Source organism: Hippopotamus amphibius, chromosome 4 (genome assembly GCF_030028045.1).
Source record: "Hippopotamus amphibius kiboko isolate mHipAmp2 chromosome 4, mHipAmp2.hap2, whole genome shotgun sequence".
Classification (NCBI taxonomy): domain Eukaryota; kingdom Metazoa; phylum Chordata; class Mammalia; order Artiodactyla; family Hippopotamidae; genus Hippopotamus; species Hippopotamus amphibius.
Window position 1 is genome coordinate 35,870,248 of NC_080189.1, and position 21,925 is coordinate 35,892,172.

At 36.3% G+C, this 21,925-nt stretch overlaps 1 protein-coding gene across 4 annotated transcripts in view; it reads right to left on the reverse strand.

Moving 5' to 3' along the window:
* Positions 1–14,421: 14,421 nt before the first annotated feature.
* The window catches only part of MDFIC (MyoD family inhibitor domain containing), a 91,125-nt gene continuing 83,621 nt past the window's right edge, over positions 14,422–21,925 (reverse strand). For all 4 annotated transcript variants that reach the window (XM_057730856.1, XM_057730857.1, XM_057730854.1 and 1 more), the window contains exon 5: positions 14,422–17,252. In XM_057730856.1, coding sequence (XP_057586839.1) covers positions 17,005–17,252 — 248 coding nt within the window. In that variant the 3' untranslated portion in view covers positions 14,422–17,004. The remainder of the gene's footprint in view (positions 17,253–21,925) is intronic.

Below are 21,925 nucleotides of genomic sequence, written 5' to 3' on the forward strand. Positions count from 1 at the left end.
CCCAATGTATCTTGATTATTCTTGACAAAAATCATAAAAAATTCAATGAACTCTTTTCAAAGTCCTCTTAAATATTTGCCTGATGAAAACTATCATTTGCTTCTTTTTCTATAACTGTTTCTTGAATTCTATTACATAGTTTCTTCCTAGCATTTTTCTCCTTTTCTGATAAATCAACATTTAATAAGTATTTACTTTCTCCTAGGTACTTTGCACACATTTCCTATTTATAATACTCATAACACCCCTGTAATCTAAATGTTATTATCTCTATTTCACAAAGGAGCTCATGGGAATCAAAGAATGCAATCATCTGCTCAAATTCAAATAGAGCCTAGATTAAACCCAAGCCTTTATGATCCCATAGCCTGGGCACTAACACTTCTTTCCGCATCTTCTCCTCTCTAACCCTTAAATATTATTTTTCCAAAATTTCTTTTTTTGTATTTCCGTTCTTGCTCCAAATTTGTGTTTCTTAAACTTTTCTGGGTCAAGAAACACTTTGAGAGTTTGATGAGAGCTTGGGACTTATTTCTCAGAAAAATTTGTCTAAAAATAAATACAAATATGTTTCGTACTTTTTACGGGTTTACTGTGAAATCTGACCATGTCCAGAGGTGCTGATCTGTGTGTTTACTCCAGTGAGTAACTAGAGTTACTCTCTTAAACTCTCATTTAATTGAGGAGCTTCAACGAGCACCTATTTGTGGTTATCTTTTATAGCAAATTAATCTGATGCCCTGACTCACATTTGCTAAGTGACACCTCTGTTTTCAGCTGTCAGTGGGGTCGCTAGTTCCATGGTGACCAAATCTGGCGTCAAGTAACCCCTTACTGGCTTTCTGCACCAGGGTTTCTGGTTCAGACCCGTGAAAGTTAGATGGGCCAGAGCAAGCACAGCTTGGAAGTGTGGGGTGTCAATACCCTTGGGGAATGCTGGCCAATGGATTTTATAGATTAATGCCCTGGCCTCTTGTCCTCAGAAGCACATTTCTGGGAAACATTCTATGCTGTTCTCAGCTGGTACTGGCAGAATTGAGACCCACTGCCCACAGTGACAACCTCAATAACACCTTGAAATTGGTTTTTCCTCTTCACCTGTGTCTCTCTCCCTGATCCTTCAATCCTTCCCTCTGGATCACCTCCCAGATAAACTAAATACAAATTCTTGCTTCAGACTCTGCTTTCAGAGCAGCCCTATCCAAACTAAAATAACTCTCAAATTTACTTTTCTTGTCCTGACTTCTTTTTTTGAGCTCCTGTTCTGCGTGTCAGACTGCCTGGATATTCCATGTGTATGGGACCCTCATTCTTAGCACATTGCATTCATCAGACTTTCTTTATATTGGTTGCTGACATGATCATAAGGCGGTTCAAGATAAAACCTTTGGTGTCATCCTTGACTCATTCCTCTTCCTCATTTTCATATCCTGTTACTAAGTCCCATATATTCACTCATCACTTTATCACCTGAATGTCTCATCCCCCATCCTTTAACCCCTCTGCCATAGACCTGGGAGCTTTAAGTATTGGACCATCATTGACCCTGTATAATAACAGACCAGCATAGCTAGGCTCACTTTCTCCCTTCTCTCTCATTTCCAGTATCTTCCCATCTCTTTGCCTAAATGACCTCTCTAAAACACAAGTCTGAAACTTTTTCCTGCTTTAAATTATGGCAAATAGAATAAAATCTAAATTACTTAGCATAGCATAAAAAGACAATTTAGCCACAGCTTATATTCTCAGTCTCATCTTCCACCCTGTCCCTCCCACGTGAGTTGTTTTTTTAGCCACATTGAACATTCTCTTGTCTTAGGACATGCATGCTCTTCGCAGCTTCATTTATTTGTAGATGCTGTTCCTTCTGCTTGAACTCTCCTCCCTCCTCTCTTTGTCTGCCTGGGAAATGTGAAATCAGCTTTCAAGGACTGGCTCAAATGATATTTTCATCCAAATTCTTGGTCCTCCCATGCCTCGGTTTTCTGCAGTCCCATACAATTTTCACATTTCTCTAAATCTTCTCACAATGCATTTTTGTAATTTGTTCACGTCTTTATTTCCTTCAGTCTCCTGTGTGCTCCGGAAATGCAGGAGCCAACTCTGATTTAGCTTGTCTTCCCAGTGCACAGTAGAAAGTGGCCACTTAAAAATGTGTGCCAAACCTAGCTGAACAGTACTGAGAATGTGGAGAGAGAATTAGACATTGAAGAGAGGCACGGGGTAAGAGGATGATGGACTTAGGAGAGGATATTTATAAACAGGCAATTTGGAGGAAGCAGTGAAGAATGATGAATGAAAATGGAGCTTGAATATAAAAGGAAAGTGAGAAGAAGAAAAATGCAGGTAGAATGCGAAGAGAAAGGTGATACAGATAGATGTTCAGGGCTGTTGCTGTAGTTTAAAAAAAATATCCAACAGGTTATTAGAGCTAAGTTTCCTAAGTACTATTATTATTTATACAAACTGTGGCACTCTCAGGGGTTAATTTAATTTCAAATTTCAATTTATCCTTTAAAAATTTTGTACATAAAGGCAACATGTACAAAATAATGTTAAGTGACTTAAATGATCATTTCTATTTTGAAAATATTCTACAAACTGGAATTTCCCTTTTGAGAATCTTGACAGTCCAGGCTTCTATCTCAGAAAGAACGTTGAGTATCACTTTGTGTATCTCATATTTTACCTGATGCAAAAGCCAGAGATGGAGCCCAATGAGCATGGTATCGGGCTGCCAAAAAGTCTGAAATTTTCACAACTGAAAAACTTGACATGCTTTCAACATACAAGTAAGTTCAGAGGAAACTGATTTGATTTATAATGTTAATTCCCCTTGCTAGACTATATCAGGCAAGTAGAAAAGATCTGAAACTTTTTTTGATTTTAATATAGAAGATATGTTGGAGAGATATCAGACCTATTAGGATGTCCGAGATTTCTGAATTCATATGAAAAAGGGTTTCTCAAAGTTCTAATAAAAAGAACTTCCCCTATGAGAGCAGCATTCTTTGTCGCTGTCTTGCATTGACATGATATTCTTTGTGCCATGATATGATGTTCTGTGAATTCCCTTTTTTTTTTTTTTTTTTTGGATATACTGTCGATGGTCTCTGTTACTAGTTTCTTAGTACAGTATCATTGTATTTATCTGTTCTCTTCCTATCCGTGTCTTCTGTTTATCTGGGCTATTTTGCTATGAGTTTTTCCTTTTAGAAGGAGACAACTAGGATTCTAATGCCTATAATACAGTCAGATTTTGGTAGAGAAGAGTCAGCAAACCTTCTTCAAATCAGTTATTCTGATTATTCTTCCAGGATATATAGGCGATTACATCAAACAAGGACATATATATACACACACACATATATTTTTTATCAACACAACATAAAAAGCTGATTTCTGGGATCTTTCTGTACTTAAATCTTATCTTTTTATACTAAGCTTATGTGAACATGATAGAAATTTGTATTTGTAGCTGAACTGGTGGCAATCAGAAGATACAAAAGACAAACTGAAAAATGATACAAACATAGTTCCTAGACTAATTGAATATTATTGATATGTTGCACATATAAACTTAGAGATTGTATGATTTTTATTTTTCCTTGATGAAGTTCAGTCTAGGTTATTAATATTTCTTCTGCCAGATTTTTGTAATACATATATACCAGTTTCCCCATTACCTTGTAGGAGTTTCTAGACCATAAACTATCCCTGCGAATTGATTCCACACTCGCTCAAATATGACTTTTCATAAGCCAAGTCCTTTAAAAATACAACATTTCATATATTTCTCAGACTACGTGTCAAATCAGTATCATGCAAACATAATACTTTTACTACTTTCTTAGAGCATGGTGTTGAGAGGAAAAAATTTAATATATCTGTGCTACATCTACATTAATGCAATGGTGCAATATTGAAACTGCTTTTATCTGCCACATTTCTCAAATGAAAGCGGCAGCTAAATTTTATGGTACTTAAACTGTGAACCTTGCACACAATCTTGCCTATGTGGATGTGGCCCTTGGTATTATTAAGGCAGTGGTCTTTATTCTGTATCTTAGACTTTAAAAGTTGCTATGGATATAAGAAATCTATCATGTGGTCATGTCTACACCGTAAAATCTTTCCAAAGTGCGCAGCAAATTTTTGATAGAATTCATAGGCCTTTCAAGAAATTAGAGTAAAATTTTGCCTTGCATTTCCAAAGCAGGCTGTAGAAGAGACTATGGTCTACCTAGGCTCCCAAAGACCCTAGACATGGACTTATCAATCGTTCTTGAGTGATTTGGGAATAATCTGCCAATTGTTTGCATCTCCTGCTGTCTACTTTATAATAATCCTATATCTCACACACAAGGAAAGTATAAATTCCACTATTTGAACAAATAATGCCTATAATTAGGTGTTTTGAGACAAATATGGCCTCTCTTAGTTACAGTTTAGTTAAATCTTTCAGAGAAGTTTACCATTAAGCTGAAAAGGGGGCCGCAGATAAACCACTTCCCGTGCGAATGTGTTTAAATGGCTTAGAAAGGGATTATGTTTTAAATATTCTTATACCTTCACGTAAATTGAGTATGCTAGCATCCTTGCTGTGATGCTGATAAACTCTTCTATCATCCACAGTCAACAATATCTTTTCTTTAGCTGCCCTGATTAAATGAGTGACATTCACTGCTAGCAAATCCCCCCTGGAGTAACGTGAGCTCGTGTGTGCCTAGCCACAATACCAGTAATGACATGATTCTGAGGGGATTTGAAACCCTACCTCAACAAATTTATTTCTGTTTTTCAACATATATTCAAAGCAATACTTTGGCATTGTAATGTGATTCCTGACAGGGCTAAGGTAAATTCATCATGCTAAACTGAAATGTTTCTGGCAGATGTCTACTCTGTAACAATCAAATTGTGTGTACTGTAATATATGACAACCACGGTACTACTTCTAGTTGTAAAACTTACAAGTATAATTCTTTATTAATGCAAACTTGGAATGTAATTATGCAGTGTGTTATCCCACCATATTTTTCATTTCGAAAAGCTTTGAAGACAATCTGCCAACTTCCAAATGATGGGAATTTTTGAGTGAATATAGGAAGAATAGAACTTTTTTTGTCACAAATATATGCAGGCATTTGATACTTTTCAAAATCAGATACTTGTTGAAAATTAAGAAAGCGTAGAAGTAACGTTTTCTTTTATTAAATATTAACTTTACTCCCCTTGGAAATTGTCATTTGTCCCAGGCAGATACTCTTCTTCAAAGAAGAAATGATTAATATGCCAATACAGTGCACTGAAATATTTTAAAAATATGTTTTGAGGTAGCCTCTGACTAATTTCTAGTACCACCTATATACTTCAGTACAGTTTATCATATTTTAGGTCAAAGAACCTAAACAACAAAAAGTTTTGTTTAAAAGAAAATGTAATCTAAATAAATGCAAACTTTTGACTTCTTAATATATGAAAATTCTCAGCACATGACTCCTTTTATTCTATGACATGATCTCTGAAAACAAAAACTCTCAGGGAATCAAAATATACAACATTTTAAGAATCTAGCCAATTTAAGCTTTGGTTTGGATTTCCATTGCCTTGTCCTCCATACTTTCAATAATTAATACATATTTTCATGAAAAGATAAAAGCCCTCTGTTCATATTTTATAATCTAGTTTCCCGATGCAAATCAAACTTCACCCTGGGCAGCTGTTTTGTGATTCCCTTCAAGTACCAGCCTCCACCACTAGGGGCAGGAAAGAGTCTAAGTGGCTTCCTTTTGCGCTGGTGACTCCTTCTCCCATATGATCCTTAGGAAACACCTACATTGTAAAGACCTTCTTGAAAATGTATTTGTCTCTGCAACATGTATTTAAATATTTACATTTTAACATAATTATTTTGTAAGAACAGAATTGAATTCTATGATCCTTTTGCAGATTTTTTGTGAAGAATAAAATACTTCAGGCAGGTTTGGGTCACTTTATTAGAACTGAGGAAACGTAATATGTGATGCACATAACTTTAGACAAATTAGGCAACCTCTTGGGGCCAGTAAACACCCTCCCAAACTAACACAGAACTTGGAACAGGCCCAGTCGAAAATTTGAATCAGGTTGTGCAAAAAGACAAAGGCTGGCAAGAATATAACTTTGGAAGATTTACTCACTAATTTTAGGGCTGCTGGAGGCCAACCAAAGAGATTTGGGTCATACATTACCTAAGACTTATGATGGGAACTGGACTTACTCACTAAGCCAATGAAAGAATGATTCATTTAACCAGTCAGTAATCAGTAACTGGTTAGTGATCCATTGCTTTAGTTAAAAATGATCCATCCATTGTGTATGTAGCCCAGTGAAAATTTCTCCCCTTTCAATTATTATGCTCGTAATTGCATCCAGTGTGTTGTAGTAACACAAGTCCTATTCTGTACATTGTTATTCATGATATACATATACACGTATATTCATTTATTAATTCATTTGTTCACATATTAATTCAGTACATATATAAATGAACACCTCTTATATGCCAGGCACTCTGGAGATCCTTGGTTCATATCTGTTTGCTTCTGTTTTCCTCTCACTTCTGCCAACCCCTGGCTTACATCCATTAGCGTACATCCCTAGCATGGTAGGGAAGTGGAAAATTTTACTCTCGCATTTTTCTCACTGGTTCACCCACCTGAGCACTATGTATGCTACCATTCCCATCATGTAAACCCTAAATGGAATTCTGACAAAGTTTCTCAATATTGGTGAAACGGAGTACTTTGAGATCCATTATCTCACTAATGAAGACATGACATGGGTGGCCTGAAACATGTATACACTTTAAAATTTCTATGAATTTGACTTTCACTTAACATTCATACAGTTGGTTTGTTTGTTTTTTTAAGAAGTAATCCATTTTTTTAAAGAAATTTACTTTATTTATTTATTTATTGGCTGTATTAGGTCTTCATTGCTGCACAAATACTTCCTCTAGTTGCGGAGAGTGGGGGCTACTCTTGGTTGTGGTGTGCCAGCTTCTCAGTGCTGTGGCTTCTCTTGTTGCGGAGCATGGGCTCCAGGCAAGTGGGCTTCAGTAGTTGTGGCACATGGGCTCAGTAGTTGTGGTGCGCAGGTTCTAGAGCACAGGCTCAGTAGTTGTGGCACACAGGCTTAGTTGCTCCATAGTATGTGGGATCTTCCCAGCCCAGGGATTGAACCTGTGTCCCCTGCTTTGGCAGGATTCTTAACCACTGAGCCACCAGGGAATTCCCCATACAGTTGGTTTTGTATGCAAACACTGGGCACATTTAACATATTCACCTGGAATAGTCTTCCAGTTCTTTTCCAGAAATGTGTTTAATTCAGTCCCTCCCCATCTCCCCCCTGCCCCCTCATGTGTTTCTATAGTCAGTGCCTTAGATCAGGCCCTCACCATCTTTTGTGTAGATGAACCCGCAATCTTCTAACTCCCTACCCACGTTCATCCTCAGTCCCCTCTAATCCATCATTCATCTGCTGCTCCAATAAAATTATATCAAAATATAAATTTGATCTTGCCATTCCCTTGATTTAAATCCTCAGAAGGCTTCACTTTACCCACAGGTCAGAGTTTAGAAGACTTCAACAAAGCAGTTAAAGTGCTACCTTGTTGGACTCAGTTCTGCTTCTTCCCATCATCACCAACTCTACCCTTTCCAACATTACTGCAGCTTCAGAATATACCAGTAACTGTTTACTTTCTCCAAATCCTAGTTCAAATATTACCTCTACTAGGAAAACTTTGCGGCTCTCCTGGGGAGCGTTAGTCATCCTCCACTTCTCCCCTCTTAGCAATTATACTGTCTCTATTCTAACGCTTTAATTCTATCAAATTAATCTGCATTCTCTCTCTAAACTGAGAATTCATCAATGGACATCTTGCTATCCCTATTCCCAGCACAGGGTCTGGAACAAACAGGTTATCAGTAAGTTCTTCTTGACTAACTGGATGAATATTGAGGCATCAATTAAAATGTTCTCAGTTTCCCAACTTGGAGGTTGAACTGGAGAACTAAGGTTGATACTGGACCTACTTTAGCTTAGAATTTTTTTCTCTGAAGGCATACAGATGTCATATTGAGTTGTTTTTATTACTACTGGTTACATTCACATAGAGTCCCCAAATAGGATGTATCTGGAGGGATTTGTTTCCAGGCTAAGCTTTCTATTATTGTGGGGCTGCTTATGTTAATAATGTTGAATCATTTTAGGTTTCAGGGAAACAGGAAAACTTCATTATCTCTAGGGATCCTAAAGCTTTATAAACTCAATAAACTTTGGACCATTCATGGTAATGATACCCTCTTTCTTTCCCTCTCCCACCCTCAACTTGTTATAGTGTCAAATATTAACATGGAGAGGTGTGATCATTGAACCCGAAATCGTTAAGTACATTTCTGGAGAGTCTAGTGTAATTCTGGCGATATTAGATTTGACTATGTTAAAGAAAAAAATATCTAAGAGACCACTAGGATTTACGTTATTTTGGTAAATCTTAGAAACACATGATAACAATTTTGGATTCAGACAACATGTGCATTTGCACACACACAAACTGTTCCTCACTCCCGCGTTCGTCAGAGTACTGGCAGGAAAGAGATGGCTCACTCAAAGGGATTAATTGAAGAGCGTTTAATAAAAGGGACTGTTTAAGAGGAGCAATCAGTTGAAAGTAACGAATAAGGGATTTTGAAGTGTCAGGGACTAGCCACGGTGGGAAACATTACTCCCTCATGCCGGAGGGGACAAGATCAGGGAGCTGTAGCTATGGGAGAGGGGTCACTGAACAAGGTCACCTTATATGGAAGAATGGAGTTGTTAAAAATCACTGCCTGGCAGGAAGGGGGCCTAGGAGCAGGGTGGGAATTAATAGCTTGACCTCTCTCTCCTCCCACCCTCTGATTTCCCTTTAGTCCTGGCTTCCCATTAGCCAAAGCCAACTAGCAATCTGAAAGCAAGGGATCCTGGCACAATGCAGAGGAAGAGAACAGATCTGCAGGAGCATATGGAGAATGACCAGCAAACAGTCTTATGAAGAACATCTAACTCTTGACTCCTCATCCATCTAGGGAAAAAAAAAGTCATTGATAAGTAGGAACAGAACAGTGAAATATTGTGAGTTGATTGACTTTGGGGTCAATGTGTGTAATAAGAAATAAGTAGCACATATAAGTATCTTCAGATAGATAACTATGATTTTCAGTCTCCCTTGGACCCCCATGCCAGGATACCGAGTTAAGGTAAGAAAGATGGGAGACAAGAAACAAGGCAGGTAAGAATTCAGATCCCAACTTCCTCACTCCAGTTTCAATCAGAGCAGTTGTAATTAAATCTCTTTATTATATTACATTATATATAAGATTTCTTAAAACATATACCCTTCTAATGGAAAGACCTGGGAATAGAAATCAGTTTTCCTACATTCTATCAGGAACTGTGTGGCTTCAGGAATCTGTCCCAGTTTTTTCATCTGTAAAATGGAAGTAAAAATGTATATCCTGGATGAATCATAGGGTTGTGAAGATCAAATGAGAAAATATACGTGGTTTCCTTTTGAAAAGTTAAACAAGGTCTACAAATGTCAGGCCCTATCACTTTTGGATACTATCTTATGAAGCTGGTCCCTGAGTATAAGCTTGCCAATCATCACATCCTCTCTTTTGGGCTATCTTTCCTCTACACATGGAGCACTTCACTCAACTCCAACTGAAACATCACATACAAAGAAAAGATAAGCAGTAAGAATATCCAAATGTGTTGGCAATACCACTGCATGTTAAAAAGAAAGAACTAGATTCACATTGAACTCCGTTTTCGTGGTGCATAACTCCCCTTTCCATAGGTCCTATTAACTTCAAAGGGAGCTCCGTGCATGTAAATGATTATATTTATTGGATGCGCCAACTCCTTCTTATCCTCTGGGCACAATTAGAAATATCATAGAGAAATGAATGTCAGAGACTTGGATCCATGTTTGATATTCTATGGGAAATTTCCCATAGTTACAGTTGTTAAAAATTCTGCCCAATAGTCCAGTTACAAATTTGTAGTATTTCTTCTTCTATTATCCCTGGAATTATTTTTTTCTCTGATTTTAGAATATTCTTTTTTACGTTAAAGGAAAAATATTCTCTTTAGGTCCAGATAAGCTAGTGATAAAATCTGGGCTTGTTGTACAACTTGGTATAGTAATACCAATTTGGACTGCAGAACCCCTCTCTCTTAATGCTTCCCTGAGAGTATATCATTAATACTTATAGCAATCATGTTCCCACTTCAAGTTCACTCTGAGAACTGCTGGTTGAGACAGTGTCTAGGAACTAAATTCCTGGGTGCCCAGTTTAATGTTACATTCACTAAACCATACTGTAATTTCAGTGTTTGTTGTAAATTCAGGCCATTATCAATATTCTTGTTATCTAGCTGTAAACTCAGGTTTTTTCTAGTTGAAATCACCACAATTAGTGGAAACAGATGGTAGATGTAAGGACAACTGTACCTTTCATGAGTTGTTCATAATGATTGTTCTTTTTAAATTCAGTTGTCTCGTGGTTCTTGGTGGAACTGTCTCTAGAACTAATTCTGACAAACAGCTTAATATCTTCACCTGGTCTTATCAGTGAATATAAGGGCCTTGCAGGTGTTATAGGCATGGCTTCTCAGCAATGCTATATATTATACCCCCAAGAGAGCAGGTCAGCTCTTTAACTGTACATTTTTTGAAGTGACAAAAAAGGAGAAAAATGGAAGAAGCCCTTCAAAGTAAATATTTATAACTATGATGAAAGAGAAGACAGAAACGATTCAATGATGAAAACCTTCACTGGCAATGTACCCACATATGATGGGTTGTGTGAAAGACACAAAGATCTTTTTAAATACTATTTTGTTAAGCAATATGACTTACAAAAGATCATTCTAGCTAGCCTTATAGGCAAATGAATGAAACCACATGCACAAAGTAATTTGGATCCACTTTGAATTATTTGTAAGAAATAAGGAAGCAAAGACAGTCTAATTTTAGTAAATATTTATAGAGCAAAACAATCCAAAGTATATATATCAAATTTCTAGTGAAAATGTGTGTAAGTAGGTTTATTTTGAAAGGAAAAGTCCTACTCCCAGTGTCATAACCAATTAAATTCTCCAGGTAATGACCCCATTTGCATAGTGAGCGGAACCCACAAGTGGGAATTTTAATGGGCACACCACCTGAGTACAGTAATTGAGAGTGACACAACTTGAACTAGTTTTGTGCTTACCCCACTGAAAATTCTACTCATATTATTTTTAATGTCAAGCTACAAGTCAAATTTCAAGATGATGGATTTGTTCTTTTTTAAGCACCGAGTTTGAATAAAAGAAATGCTTTAATTCTGTTATGCATTGCATATCTTTGCTTTAACTAATCTGTAGTTCTGATTCTCACCATTGCTTCATTTTCTTCAGTGATTAGAATTTAATTTTATTCATTAATTTGTGAATAATTAGATGAAAAAAATAATGCCCTCAGCAGCCGGATTGCTTTAGGATTGCTCTTTAATGTACTTTTACCAGAAGATGTATTATCATTAAGCTGGCATAATAGTTTACTAAAATGTAATTGTGTAAATATGCCCAATTATTCTTCCTGGTGCTCTAACAAAATCTAATATAATATGTATTCGTGGGCGTTTCCCTCCTCCTTCACCTCAACACCAATAAAACAGTTCCTGCAGAGCTGATCACAGATGCCTTGTCATCTGAAGGTATTACTTTTAAAAGATATTCTCCTTATCTCTCAGGCACTATTCATGTCCTTGAAAGAATTGTGCATTCTGATTGAGGGATCATATGACGTCCACATTAAATTATATAATAAAGGTGATCTCGAGACACTGGGAGTCAGACACACATGATGAACTGTGCCATCTAGGTTTTCAGGTGACATTTTAAGACTTCTTTTGTTTCACTCTAAGATTGCTCGAGATCCTAACTATTTGTAGGTGTTTGACACCACTCCGCCACATCTGTAATTGGCATAGCATCCAGCAGACAGGCTCTGTACATCTTTACACTGCAACCTACCAAGTTAAGAAATGTATTGGTTCAATATAAAACAGCAGGCTGTTTTTAGACATAGTTACTAGTGCACAAGCTTTAATATGGCTTGGCTTCATCCTATAATGAGATCTTTTGGTTCCCTGCTCAACGGGCTTTTATTCCTTTGCAAAAGGCTATGAACTATGTCAAGTGGATCAGCTGCTTTTGTACACCCTCTTTCTTGGCTTTGGAATGTAATTCCTTTGCTTCTACCCCTTTATGCATCAGACAGAACTTAAGAACCTTTTCAGTTTTTCAAGCTAAACTTAGAATTTGTTTGAATTTGCTTTTCGCTATTTTCCTAATAATTACCTTCTCCGCTGAATCTCAAACAAAGACCTGCCTGAAAGTGAACACTTAATTGCAGAGCTATACTTCGTCTTTAACACATATATCTATACCCCATGTTGCTAATAGGTCGAGGCATGGTTATCTAAAGTGATTTCTTCATGTCCGCCTCACAAAGAAATTCAAGATTCTCTTTTAGTGAGGGCTGAGGTCAAGGGCATAAATAATGGACAAACAACAGAACTAGAACTCGTGGCTACAGTTCAGTTGGAAGGCAGGGAACTACTCATGTTGACATTTGGCAGCTTAGGGGCTATAGTTGTTGCCCCACTGGAAAATGTCACACGGTTGTCCCAGTTTGATGAAGAATGAGGTGGTGCAGACTTCTGCTTGCCTAGGTAGAGATCCTGCTTTCCAGGTGAGGCTCAGATGTGGCTTTGCTTAGAATGCTTTTCACCTCCAGAGAGCCTGTTGACTTTATCAAAATTTGATCATTCACATGATACTGATCCATAGTCCTTTAAAGTAGAGAGAGCAGCCATTGTTCACTGGGAATTTTGCAATGTGAAAATACCTGCTGGATTTAGTCACCAATGATAGTTTTTGCAAAAACCGCCGTCCACATTAGGGCTGCATTATAATGGTACCCCCTTTCCACAACCCCTTCCATTTTAACCAAAATCTCTAAAAGTAATCTGAAATGAGGAAGTACATATTAGTAGCCTCACTGTTGGAACTAACAGTTTTCTCACGGGAAGTGCCAAACTCCTTCCCTAGGATGAAACATCCTGAGGGTTTTTTGACTCCCTTGAAGGGCTTAGAGAAAACAGTCACTATGAATTTATTGCTTATAGGAGACATGGAGATGAAGGGCTAAAAAGACTGCCTTGTAGGACCTAATCCTCAATTTTAAAATATAAACAGTAAGTATGGAATAAACCCTATCCCTATATTAACTGGTGTTTAAAACAAAAATGGCATGCTTGCCTATATTAGTATTAAAATAAGAGAAAAATGGATATTGTAGTATCTGATGAAATTTTATCTTGCCTGTCAGATTAGATGTAATAAACCTACAGGCCTACAAATCACAAGTAATTGGAAAGGGCATAAAGGTCTTGAATAATTTGAAAAATAATCATTAATAAATAAACATTCATTAGGTGGTTGGGTAAATCTAGGGATTTAAACTGGAATTCAAGAAGGCAAGCCACAGAGACTCTGGACTCGAGTCTTATTTATGTTAGGCCGTGACTTTGATGTTTATAACATTAGAACCTAGGGCACTGAGAGAGTTTGCATGGATAAAGAATGAAAAGTTATTACATAAGGTTGCCTTGGTTACTCCTTGAACTGTTCAGAGAAACACTGACTACTTCAGGTGAGGAAAATGGATATAGTCAATATACTGTAAGAACACAAAAATAACATTATTATATTCCTAAGTAAAAAGTCTTCTCCTAAATAAAGTGACTTGGGTTGGGGGGTGGGCAAGGGAGTTAAATACTAACAGTAAAACCTTTCCTACTCCTTAAAAATTGTGCCCCTAAAAACCCTAGTTGAAAGTACTTACGACGATTTACTTTTGGGTGAAATTCATTCAATTTAATACCCAGTTCCATAGATCGTTTGTTTAATTTCAGTATATGTATTAAAAAAAAAAAAAAACTACCATGGTTTTTATCAGTTGGGAGATAATCCCAAAGCAAATAGATAAAAGCAATTTACTAAAAAGAAATGTACAAAATGTGCATTTTGCTCTATTGTGAATTTTTAAAAGAAAACTGTTTTGAAATCATTTGTCAGCTATGATTTGCAGTATAAACTGATTTGAATCTTTCAAAGTTCATTTATGGGCATGAGTCATGTGATTTACATAAGGAGACTAGGAAATCTTTAGCAAGGGAGGTAACAAGAACAGAAAAGCTCAAGAGTTTAAATTATAGTTAAATTTGTTTAAATATCAATATATCAATTAGATTGAAAATAGGCTAAAGAACAATAGAGAAGTCATTTTTTTTATTTCAAAATAATATATTCAGGATAATACAGATCCAGTTTAAAAATATTTAAGATTGTTTCCACATTTAAAGAGACCAAATCTATAACTGTAAACTAGAGCACTGCATCATGATGGCCATATCATACAACAAAATATGTTCCATACAGAAATTCTAAAATACATATGGAAACTATTTTCACATTTGCCTACTCTTGTTTTTTTCATTTATTTTTAAAAAATCATATAAGGTACTTTATGGAATGACTGCAGAAAAGACAATAGAGCAAAAGTACTATGAATATAAATATGAGAATAAAATTCTGCTATCAACTAATGCTCTCTGTTACAGAGAAACATTATTTTAAAAGTTGCTAATATCGTCATTGCAAATAGTAGCAGAATACACTTAAATATTAGACAAACAATTTGGCTGAAAAATTTTGCAGGACAAAAATAATATTTTAATGATTCCAGGTCATTAGAAGGTTTTATATTTCAATATAAAGTTGATACTCTTACATCCTAATATATATGCATAAGTTAACTTTGGGTATATGTAAATATTCAGATTCTGGTTACTATGAAATAGTAGAAAGATGTTCTTATATTTCATTTGTTACATCAAAGGCGCTCTTTAGACAAGAGAAAGACAGCTCTTTACTAGAATTCTATCTAAACCTGACAATGTAACCGTGTGTGTGTGTGTGTGTGTGTGTGTGTGTGTGTGTGTGTGTGTGTGTGTGTTTAAAGAATACTGAAAGGGGGATTCAAGAGTTTGCTAACTTTTTTTTTCTTTTTTAAGCCTTTAAATAATGATAAGTAGAAACTACTTTTCATCTCAAAGGAAAAACCATCAGTGACATACCCATGCTTTAGGTTTAAAATCTTTCTTAAAAGCCTAAATTTGCTAAAAGGCTTCCTAAAAGTCTGCATTTGTTTTTTCTATCAATTTGATATTCACCTGGAAGAATTAAAAGTAACTATTCATCCAAAGGTATACTTTTAAAATTTCTACAAGGAATTACATTAAATCAAACCAAACTACAATTTGGGGACCTCAAACTTAGTAGGAGAGCACGTACTGTGAAAATGTACTCTCCCTTTCATCTGCACCTCACAAAGTCTCCATGTCTTAGTAACTTAGTAACTTACTAAGTCACTAGGACTTAGTTAAGTCTTGTAACTGACTAATTTCTTTATACTTAAGGATCTTTATAACTTGCCATATTGGTTTAATTTCATATAAAGTTGCAATAGTGAAATTTGGTCACAGCAGTGGATGTCAAGATTCCTACTGCATTGGAAGGAATGGTTTGCATTTAAGATTAACTGTGTTTATAAATATTGGGTTTGGGGTTTGTTTCTTAATAAAACAACCCCCCACAAAAGACTTAAAGCTCTCAAAAAGAAAAGCTTTTGAATAAATCAAAAACAGAATGCTGAGATTTTAATATTAAACAAATCTCCTAATTTAAGTGCAACTTTTCAAAAGTATTCCACATTCTTTAAAAAATATAGCTTTTTTAATAAAGCGTTTATCAAAACTTTATCATAACATCTAAATTATGTAAAACAATGCATATTGTTAATTTAAATTTTACAGTTAAAAAAAATAAGGTGTATTGCTGCAACCAAAGAAAATACATACTTAAGGCATTTTTTCTTGTAATTGCTCAAGGGCACACACAGCTCAGGCTAGTCACCTAAAACTTGCCCTAATCTAATTCACTCAAGCAGCAGATGAATCACTCATCCTAAGAGGCCTCCTTCAAATGCCACATTCTCCTTGAAGCCTTCTGAATATTCCAGTAGACATTAGCTCTTCCTTTCTGTGTATTCCTATAGCCTTTTGAGTTTCTCTCTCTCATAATTCTCAGTTCAGTATGCCTTGTGGGCTGGTTTATTCTTTACAGGTCTCTTTCCTCTGCTAAACTTTCCTGTGCTCCTCTGGATGAGAGCTGAATGACATGCATCTCTGTGCTGCAGCAGGAGATTACACGCAGTAGGCACTCAGTCTCTGCTGAACAAGTGGGGAACAGAGCATGGAGATGAATACTGGGTGCTCAACGATTGTGTGGGTTTGTTTCCCCAAGTTTACTTTAAAGAATGCATACTTTTAGCCATTAATAAACATCAATAAAAAATTGTCTGATTTAAATACCCACTGAGAAATAATACATTTGGAGCAAGGGGCTCCTAAGGATGGTTAAAAGAAATAGAAATAAGCATAAAAAGGAGGAGACATTTTGGCTTTTTGTTTCTTTCCTCCTTCTTCCTTTCTCTTTCTTTCTTTCTATCTCTCCCTCTCTCTCTCTCTTTTTTTTTTTTTTTTTTTTTTGGTCAAAACGTCCCTCAGTCATTGTAACCTATTAAGAAGTTTAAAAGTAGTTAAAATTTCACATATTAAACCATGTAGATTTGGTTAGAGGGAAAAAAAACAGGCTTTTAGAGATTACCTAAAATAATGAGTTAACAGTGCAAAATACTGGATTGTTTGATGAGAATCTTACCATGTGCTTTTCTTTCCCCTTAAAAGCACAATTTTAAAACACTCTCCAGTTTTAACGCAAAGAAAAGATAAATATTTATGAAGGAAAACAAATTCCACAGCATTCCATACAGATTTCCAAACAGTCTGATGATTCACAACAGGCATCCATGATGCCACAGTCCATGTCACAAGGGCAGTTACAGTCATCTCCCATCTCATCTCCGCAGCAACAGCAGCAGGCTTCTGAGGTGCAGATGCCACACGAAGCTTGTCCCAGGACAATATTGCAGAGGGTCAGGAATTCACAGAACAGGCAGGCCAGGATACAGTGGACACAGCAATCTTCATTTTCAGTTGGGGGGAGACCACATAGTCAGAAAAAGGAGGAACACAAAATATATAAATCATCAATATACTGAATAATAAGAATTGATGAAAATAATTAAGTAATCCAGAACCTAATGATATGTAGTCCCAGAAGTCTTTTGTGGGCTGGAAGCGTAAAAAGAAACAAGTTAAATTCTAGATGAGCAATCTTTAGAAATAGATACTGCATCTGAAAAAAAAAAAAAAAGATTGTAGTTGTGTATACATGTGCGTGTGCAATGTGGGTTACAGTATTATTCACACACTGCACTGGTCCTTGGTCCTGGGTTCCACTTCTCATCCATCTTCCCTACATCCTACTGCTTCAGCTAAATGACTCCATGACATTACAGTCCTTCAGAAAACAGAAATTTCCTTCAGCGCCACCCACCTGCTCCAAAATTACAAGGAAAAAATTTTAGATATGAGACATTCAGTATGCTATTGAATAATTAATTCAACAGTTAAATTGGAATCCATTAAACTGGGATCAACATGTTTTATTTTCTAATAAAACTGGCTCAATTTTATGGTCTCAAGTTTTTTCAGTTTCACAAGAATTAAAAACAGTGAGACTCTTTGGTTCCAACCATTGTTTCTGGGATGGTTCTTCTGCCTATTTCTAACAAAGGATTTGTACCTTAGCAAATGTGAATAATGACACAGTAACACTGCTTTCCCACTTCCTGTGTGCAAAGTACTTCACATTTCTATTATTTCCTGAGACATATCTAATGATGCCTCTCTAAACAACAAATGTCATGAACTGATATAAAAAAAGTGAGAAATCAAACAGATTACAAGCTAATAAATTTAGCACACCATATTCTAAACTTCTTTCCTCTAGAATTTTGGGGCAAGTAAAAGGAGCAATTGAAGAAAATTTCTATTTCTGGAAGACTTTAACACGTAATAAAATAATTTAAGACCAGTGTTACAAGATGTTTGTCTAATTTCAGAAATATTTGTGAATTTTTAGCAGGATTATTTCTGGCTTTGTATTTGTGTTCCTTTCCTTCTTTTTTTTTAATTTTTTACAATGGAAGCTTTAATGAGGGGATTCTGCTTCCAACAACAGCAACAGTACAGAACAATCCCTACCTGAATCCCACTGTCACATGACTTGTGTGTTTCTGTATCTGGCTTTAAGACTGAGTGCCTTTGATGGAGTTTCATAAAACTGTGTATTCCATCATAAACCCCCCAACTCCTGGAACATTCCCCTGTTTCCCTGTAGGCTCTAACTTTGTAGAAAGTCTATAACTTTGTAAAAGGGGGAAATGTGGGAAATACATACTCTACATGCCAGATGGCAAAAAGGCGAGAGAGTCATAAAAAACTCAAAAAGGAAACTCCAGAGTTGTTTATAGAATTGAAGACTAGCAGTTCCCTGGTGGCCCGGTTGTTAGGATTCCTGGCTTTCACTGCCATGGTCTGGGTTCAATCCTTGGTCAGGGAACTGAGGTCCTATAAGCCATTCAGTGTGCACCCCCCATCCCCCCCAAAAATTAAAGGCTAAAAAAATACACCAATGTTTCCTCCCATTCTTCTCAGTGCCAAGCCCACTCTCATATAAAACTGTCTATGGAACCATTGGAAAAAGATCGCAGAATTGTAAGTCTGTGAGTTTCTCTCCATCTTTCCCTAAATGTGTTTAGTAGTTCAGTAGTCCTGCCTTATCAGTGGGGGATATATTCCAAGACCCTCAGTGGATGCATGAATGCATGGATAGTACTGAACTCTATATATACTATATTTTTCCTATGCATACACACCTATGATAAAGTTCAATTTATAAATTGGGCAAAGAGATGAACAATAATAACTACTAGTAAAACAGAACAATTATAACAATATTCTTAAAGTTATGTGAATGTAGTCTCTCTCGAAATATCTTGTACGAATTTAATGCCTTTTCCATCTTAACTACGCACTCATTATGCATCGTGGCCATAATTTTTACAGTTTGAGGTGCAACAGCAAAATTATCACAAATTTCTTTTTCCTTCACAATTTCATGGATAGAAGAGTCATTCTCACCATAGATTTTAGCAACCTTGGCATATAATTTTTTTTTCTTATTAAGTTGAGAACTTTCACCTTTTCACTTAAAGGAAGTACTTTACAGCTTCTCTGTGACACATTCCAGTTGCCAGTATCACTACTCTTGTGTTTTGGAGCCATTATTATGTAAAATAAAAGTTACTGAACACAAGCACTAAAATATTGCGACAGTCAGTCTGATAACCAAGAGAGCTGCTAAATGATGAAAAGGCAGAACATGCTGGACAAAGGATGATTCATGGTTTGGGTGGAATGGACTGGGACGGTGTGAGATTTCATCATGCTACTCAGAGCAGCATGCAATTTAAAACTTGTGAATTCTTTATTTCTAGAGTCTTCCATTTAATATTTTGGTACTGAAGTTGACTGTGAGTAAATGAAACTGTGGAAAGCAAAACCACAGATAAGTGGGGATTACTATAGCCAATCGTATTAGGAGAACAGTGAAATCAACTACATGGATCCAAGTCCACGGCCTTGGAAAGTTCTTTGTTTCTAGAGAGTCTATAGTTTCCCTCTTTCTACATGCTTTCTATAAACTTTTATCCTAATATCTTATATGTATTTATTCAGTAGAGTTTTTCCAGGATTATGTTATCATCATGATTTGTAAAATATCTGAAATGTTATAAAGAGCTAGCTTTATTTTTATTATTCCTATTAAGAAACTAGTGTTTAACTGGCAAGCAACTCAGTTCTATTCAATATGCCTTCAAACAAATATCCATATTAATTCTAAGGACATGTTTTTTAAGAACTTTTATTGAGATATAATTGACATACAATAAGCTGCATATATTTAAAGTGTACGATTTGATATTTTTTTCTTATTAGTAGTGTATATATGGTAATCCCAATCTCCCAATTCATCCCACCCTAACTGCCCCTCCCCCCCAATTTCCCCCCTTAGTGTCTAAGGATACTTCCAGCCTTCACTTTGTATTCTGCTGTGAAATGCTTGTATTTCAAGACTAAGAGGGGAAATCCACAAAAACTCACTTGATACTGAAGAATGTTAAGTATAGTTATTGAGCATTAGATTCTTTATGTATTAATCATAAAATATACATTGAACTATATGTAATGAATCTATCAGTCTTAAAGGTGAAAGAATGGCCTTCCCCCCAGCCTTAGAAATAGAGGGTCACAATACCTTGGAAGCCTTCTTTGGTCCCTTCCTAAGTCATCTTTCTCTTCCTTTGCTTTTCATTGTACTTTATACAATAGTGAATGTGTAAATATCCCTACATAATGTATCAGAAAGGAAATGATACCATATAAATTCCCAGAAGTAGCATTTTTCCTCAATATTATGTATTTCAGATTTACCCTTCTTGATTCATGTAAAGTTCACTTGTTTTCCAGATGTATATATTCCATTGATTTAATACACTATAACTTATTTATCCATGTTGCTTGGGAATATTTTGGTCATTTCCAGTGTTTTGCTATCCCAAACATTAATGTTTGAAACAGTTCCGTGCAAGTCTTCTAGAGCACACATGCTAAATAACTAGCAGTAGAATTGTTGGCCACAGGACATGCATATGTTTGAGTTAGGTAATACCACATTTGTTTCCAAAATGATTGCTCCAAAATGTATTTCCACCAACCAAGCATGAGAATGCTCATCGTTCCACATTCTCACCAATCTTTGAAACTGCCATATTTTCATATATGCCTATTTGTTGAGTGTGAAATGGCTTCTCATGGGGGTTTTACTTTGCAATTGCTTGTTTACTAATAAGTTTGAACATCTTTTCATTTAGTTGGCCATTTGTGTTTTATCTTCTTTGAAACAGGTGTTCATGTATTCCCTTCACTTTTCTATTGAATTGCCTTTTTTTCTTATTGATTTGTAGAAGTTCTTCATATAGTCAAGACATCAGTCCTTTGTCAAATATGATTGTCCTCTCTCAGTATGTGGCTTTTTGTAGTTAAAAGAGATAAGAGACAGATGAGTTAATGATTGACCTTGAGAGTTTGAACTGATGAAGAGAAATTAAAATCAAATCTCATTTTTAGCTGGAGATACGGGATTACATGGCTGAAGAAGTATAGTGGCAGATAGCCAACTTTGGCAAATGGGTCAGTGAAAAGAAGAGGAGGCATTAACAAGATTTGGTAGCAGAATGAAATAAAAAGTTTGAGTGTTTGATTCAAAACAAGGGAGTCCAGCTATTCTGATATACAGAAAGGGAAGGGAAACCAATAAATAATCAGGAGGGAGGAACTGAATGTAACTGGTGTGAAATCAGCTGCCCTCAGGATGAAGAGGAATGGGAGTGATATTCCCAACTAAACAACTCATTGCCGCTCACAGAACATATTCACTTCTTTTTTTAATTTGTTCTTTTTGCTGTGTTGGGTCTTTGTTGCTGTGGGCAGGCTTTCTCTCTAGTTGTGGTGAGCAAGGGCTACTCTTCCTCGTAGCGCATGGGCTCTAGGTGTGTGGGCTTCAGTAATTGCAGCACATGGGCTCAGTGGTTGTGGCACATGGGCCCTAGAGCACAGGCTCAGTAGTTGTGGCACACAGGCTTACTTGCTCCATGGCATGTGGGATCTTCCTGGACCAGGGATCAAAC